Below are 5881 nucleotides of genomic sequence, written 5' to 3' on the forward strand. Positions count from 1 at the left end.
TAAAAAAACCCTATTCTTGCAAACCTTAGAGCTATTACCTTTGACATAGAACAGTTAATATTAGTTACCATCGTCTTTCTCCATCATATTATACATGTCTTTCCTCTTTCTCTTCTGTGTCTATTCTTAAGACTACATGTGAAGCACTTTTACATTCCTGATGGAGATAGGCTATGATTATGAAATGACTGCTCTTCATCACAATGGCACCTGAGATCTGGTTCATCTTTTGTCTGTGAAATTTGTTGTTGGCTGCCATTGGATTTATGCTTTTAAGGTTGATCCCGATGGTTAAATGGATTGCCTTAAATCTTGCTTGATGGTAAAGGGTTTCACTCAGGTATTTGGACTGGATTATGGTGACACTTTTTTCTCAGTGGCGAAGATGTCTTATGTCCGTCTGTTTATTACCATGGCTGCTATCCGCCACTAGCCTCTTTATCAACTTGATATTAAGAATGCTTTTCTTCGTGGTGATATTGTGGAGGAAGTTTATATGGAACAACCTCCTAGATTTGTTACTCAGGGGGAGTCATATCTTATTTGTCATCTCCGCAAGTTTCTATATAGCCTCAAGCAATCTCCACGAGCTTGGTTTAGCAAATTTAGCAGTGTTATTCAATAATTTGGTATGACTCGGAGTGAGGTTGATCATTCTTTCTTTTATCATCATTTAACTTTCGGGTCTATCTACTTGTTGGTGTATGTGGATGATATTGTCATCACAGGTAGTGATAATCATGAGATTACTCAGTTGAAACAACATTTTTGTCATAAGTTTCAGACTAAAGATTTAAGGAAACTTTGATATTTTTTGGGAATTGAGGTGGCTCAATCTAAAGATGGTGTTGCAATATCTCAGAGAAAATAGGCTCTAGATATTCTTGAAGTGACTGCTTTGTTAAATTCCAAGTCTGTTGATACCTTTATAGATCCAAGTGTCAAGCTTCTACCAAATAAAGAGGAGCCATTTTCAGATTTTGAAAGGTATAGAAGATTGGATGAAAAACTGAATTACCTCATAGTCACTCAACCTGACATTTCATTTGTAGTCACTGTGGTAAGTCAATTTCTTAATTCTCCATGTGAAGAACACTGGAATGCCATCGTTCGTATTATCAAGTATATCAAGGTATCTTCAGGAAAAGGCCTTGAATATGAAGATAAAGGTTATGTTAAAGTTGTTGGATACTCTGATGCTGATTGGGCCAGTTGTCCTACTGATAGGAGATATATTACTAGATACTATGTTTTCGTTGAAGGCAACTTGGTTTCCTGAAAAGGAAGAAGCAAAGTTAGTTGCCAGATCAAGTGCTGAAGCAGAATATTACTCCATGACTACTACTACTTGCAAGCTCATTTGACTTAAGCAACTTCTTGGGGAGCTCAAGTTTTAAGACACTGGACCAGCAACTCTCATTTGTGATAACCAAGGAGCACTGCAAATTTCTTCCAATCTAGTGTTTCATGAAAGAACCAAGCATATTGAGATATAATGTCATGTTGTTTGAGAGAAGGTCCTCGTTGGTGAAATTATGACCAGTTTTGCACCCTCCAATGATCAATTAGCATATGTACTTACCAGGTCTTTCAGGGGTCCTTGAATAGAGTATATATGTAACAAGCTTGGTGCTTATGATTTATATGCTCCAGCTTAAGGGGGAGTGTTGGAAAGAATAACTGTATTATTTATAAATATCAATTTTCTTATTTCATTAGGATTTAGGTTAAGTCTAGTTAAGCCCATTAATGTTTCTATATATTGTACTCTCCTGTATCAATTCAATATACGTATTCATTCAATGTTCCTTTCGTTTCTTGTTACTCCACAAACCCAATTTTAAAAAAGAATAACTTTTATTTTTCTAAATTTCTTAGTTATTAAAATATAGAAATGAAAATTATGATAATACTACGTGGGAGAGCAATCCATCACTAGTGGCATTACACTTAAAATTCATGCTTAGCTAGCGAAAAAAAAATGCTAAAACTTGACTCATTTATAATTTAATTATTTTTATCTTTATTAAATATCTTTTTTAGTTTATTATTTTAGTATTTAGCGTATACTTTTATACTATAATATGAAGTAAAAATAAACAAAGAAATAACACAAAATAATCTTTGAATATAAAAGTTAAATAATTATAATAATGTTTTAGATAATTATATTTTGGGCTTGTGTTTTCTAAAGTTACTTTAGATAACTTTATCTAATGTTCATTGAAACGACGTCGTTTTGGGACGGAAATCATGGTGTTTTCATAATTTTAATTTATTTCAAGGTTATAATAGTCTTTATCATTTTAATTTTTTAATTTTTCAACCACAAAACGACGTCGTTTTGATGAACATTAGACAAAGTTATCTAAAGTAACATTAGATACTTTTTTCCCTTATATTTTTTTGCCACTTACACACAGTATTTTTAAGAAAACTTTCTAGGTATTTCCGAGTAATTAGCAATTAATTGTTTTTTTACTTTGTATTACTGAATGTGTATTATTTTAATTATTATATTAAAAATATAATTAATTAAAGTGAGAAACAATATGCTTTTTATAATCCAAGTTTAATGCTACAACTATTTTTAAAAATATAATCCACATTTAATGGTTGCAATGTTTCTCTTCTGTATCAACTTTAATGATGATACAAATATTGTTGCAATATTTCTCTTCTGTATCAACTTTAATGATGATACAAATATTTGAGAGACTCTTAATTATTTTCTTCCAATGGCGGGTTCGGATCTGTATGAACAATATTTTTGAGATAAGACCCGCGTTGAATCCATGTAGACATGTCAAGTTTTTATTTCGAGGCTTGATGATCTTTCTTTCGGTTAGTTAGACATATATATAATATAGAGTTTTATATTTATCATGTAAAAATTAGAAATCGAATGATGTGTAAAAAAAATTTACTTCTCATGTAACAAGTATAAAACCTTATAATATATAATAGTTTAATTTTTTTTTTTAAATAATCCTTTAATATTGCATTAATTAGTTTTTTTTTCCCCTACTTAGTATCACAAAATCACTTATTGCTGTTTTTGTGTTCATTCGCTTTGCTCTGTGTTATCTGTCACTAGAAAAAAACAAATAGAGGTCTTGGCTGCATAGGACAGCAGAACAATGAGATGTCAAGATGTTGAAAGTAGAAAGAAGTGGAAGGACCGCTGTCATGACAGCTGCTGTATAACCCGCCTCTATAGCATGCATCGTCACTTTGTGAAATTAAGGTGTATGCAAAGGCATCTTTGAGGTTGAGAAATTGTTGGCTAGTGCTTTTTTCAGTATTTTCAAAATCCGAGGGTGATCGTGGTCTTGTATGAAAGGTAACAACACATGATTTGGAATATTTTTCAATGATGATTATTGTCGTTTACCGTTGTATCCATGCATGTATTTTCAAGAGTGTCTTTGTGCTTATCCATGTTATGGGGTACGTAGGTCGCGCGGCAGAGTTGTATTCTTAGCTTTTCTATTTGATGTTTAGTGAATGGTTATTTTAAGGGAGTTTTCTTGTCTGATGTGCATAGGATGCGAACATATTCCTTGTACCTCAAAAACTTGGTACATATTCTCAAGATCAGGAAAAATGACCGTATTGGTTTAGAAAAATAAATGTAATTAGTTATATTTAATTAAGTTTATGTTATCTGCTTAGTCACAACCCATTTCACAGTTGCAATTCTTTTTTTTTTTATCCTAACATCAGTCATAGAATTATTATGAATTTTTTGCACGTCATCAAGCATATATATTATCAATGCCAAAAACAATAGCAAGACTAAAATTGCATTATTACATGGTGATTCAATCGACCTTGACATGAATTTATTTTATTACAAGAAGGTGGGGGTTTATCATGTAAACCAAAGAAGTTATTTAGAATTTCCTGGGAACGATCATGACTACTACACAAACTCACACGACACTAGAAAGTAGAAACTAATTAACACAAGAGGACAAAGCGAGATGAGCAAGGGATAGACATGGAAGATACTTATTAAAGCTTAGGGGCTATCTTGAACCTTCCAATCCTGAAGTGTTTCATGTCAACTCCATTTGCTTCCCCATCAACCACAAGTTCAGTCAATATTCTCCCAATCACTGGAGCCATCTTGAATCCATGACCCGAAAACCCGCCACCGACAACCACATCTTTCCCAAACTCCCCACCCAAGAAATCAATCACAAAATCCTCATCGGGTGTCATGGAGTACATGCAAGATTGTTTCATCACAGGCTCACAGGAATCAACCATCCCCATGAACCTCTCTTCCACCCACTGTTTCAACACACCCATCATAATTCCGGGGCCCCACACCCTCTTATCCGGGTCACAAGGGTTACCTCCATGCACCGCAACCTTAATCAAACCCGGGTACTCCAACATTGGTGTTCCGTATACATAAAACTTCCCATAGCTGGCAAATGTCGGGAAATCGCCACCGATGGTGAATTTCCCTTCATACCCTTCCTTTATCCTCCAGTATAAAATCGTTGTCTCCAAAGGTTGTATTGGCAGTTCAACCCCACTAACCGTTTTAACTAACTTGTTCACCCAAGCTCCCACAGTTACCACACATTTTTTACCGCGAAACATTTCACCGTTCGCGGTGAAAACCACGACACCCTCTGTGTCTTTCTTGATGTCTGTTACCTCGGCGTTGTCCTTTAAGACAGCACCATGGTTGTACGCTAGTGTTTGGAACATAGCCACTGCCTTTGTGGGCTTTATCACGCCGCCGTACTCGTTGGACAGCCCTACCCAATTATCCGGTATGTCGATGCAGCCGGAGAATTTATCGGCGACCTGGTCGCGGCGGAGGATTTGGTGGGGGATGGAGAGTTTCCGGCAGTTGTCGATGATGGTGCGTAAAGTGGGCTCGTCGGAACGGCCCATATCAAAATGATGGGCCTTGAAGTAGACCTTGTAGCCAACTTGGGCCTGAGCTTCTTGCCAGAGCTTATAGGACTCGATTACTAAAGGGGTGTAGTAGTCTTGGAGATAGGTTACTCGAATGGTGCGTGACTCACCATGAGAGGAGCCACGGTGGTGAAGGAAATCGAACTGTTCGAGCAAAAGGATACGAAGACCCCTTTTGGCGGCGTGGTAAGCTGTGGAGCTACCCATGACGCCACCTCCCACTATTATCACGTCGAACTGGGAATTCTCCATCTCTCACTCTCTCTTCCTCACACTCACAAACACAACAACCGAAAAACGTGACAATGAGGTGGATTGGCATTGTTTAATATCTTAATATATAGGCATAGAATCTTTTGTACATGTACTTCCGGGAATCTTACCATTCTTGCTCGTGATGCGACATTACACTCGCAGTTTTTCATGCTTATAATCAGTGTTGTTAAACCTGACCCGCGCATTGACCCGGTCGGGATACTGGGTCACTGGTCGGATCGGTTGACCCGGATATATATAGATATATAAAAATATATATAAATATAAACATATAAATTCAATTATATCTTCCATATCTAAAATAAATTAAACAAAGTTCACTAAATAAGTTTAAAAAATGAAGCATAAATAAATAAAAGTGCATGCTATTACTATGTCAATTTAAATGGCAACTCAGAATCTCCATAAACATACCTCTCAATGACATTGAACTCATATTTTTCAAATTCAACTACATTAAAATGACATATGTTACATTCTCTAATTTATTATTCCACAAATTACTTTAGTATTGGAAACTAAGAGGTCATTGTAGAAGAGTATACTAGCAAATAAAATTATAAAAATGAGTTTTACATTTTTTTCATAAGATGAAACAATTTTGATTTTTTTTTTAAATGCATAACCCGACCGGGTCGACGGGTCACCGGGTTTGGCCGGGTTT

General features: G+C 35.6%; 2 protein-coding genes across 2 annotated transcripts; one reads left to right on the plus strand and one right to left on the minus strand.

Annotated features, from left to right (window-relative positions):
• The first annotated feature begins 295 nt into the window (after positions 1–295).
• LOC133286012 (secreted RxLR effector protein 161-like) lies at positions 296–1279 on the plus strand. Its single transcript, XM_061483345.1, has 2 exons — positions 296–340; positions 914–1279. The coding sequence occupies exons 1-2, from the start codon at positions 296–298 to the stop codon at positions 1277–1279; spliced, it is 411 nt and encodes a 136-aa protein (XP_061339329.1).
• A 2568-nt stretch (positions 1280–3847) lies between these two features.
• LOC133286032 (probable sarcosine oxidase) lies at positions 3848–5233 on the minus strand. Its single transcript, XM_061483372.1, has one exon. It carries the CDS (start codon positions 5191–5193, stop codon positions 4018–4020), a length of 1176 nt encoding a protein of 391 aa, XP_061339356.1. The 5' UTR covers positions 5194–5233; the 3' UTR covers positions 3848–4017.
• Positions 5234–5881: the final 648 nt, after the last annotated feature.

Source organism: Gastrolobium bilobum, unplaced genomic scaffold (genome assembly GCF_033153095.1).
Source record: "Gastrolobium bilobum isolate Gb01-03AN ecotype WA unplaced genomic scaffold, APGP_CSIRO_Gbil_v1 utg1863, whole genome shotgun sequence".
In the NCBI taxonomy this organism is placed as follows: Eukaryota; Viridiplantae; Streptophyta; class Magnoliopsida; order Fabales; family Fabaceae; genus Gastrolobium; species Gastrolobium bilobum.

Bases quoted from the DNA above. Each gene is read 5' to 3' on its own strand.
- LOC133286012 (XM_061483345.1), top strand. From the start codon at position 296: ATGGATTGCCTTAAATCTTGCTTGATGGTAAAGGGTTTCACTCAG. The intron at 341-913 runs GTATTTGGACTG...TTAAATTCCAAG, and splicing joins TGGTAAAGGGTTTCACTCAG to TCTGTTGATACCTTTATAGA.
- LOC133286032 (XM_061483372.1), bottom strand. From the start codon at position 5,193: ATGGAGAATTCCCAGTTCGACGTGATAATAGTGGGAGGTGGCGTCATG.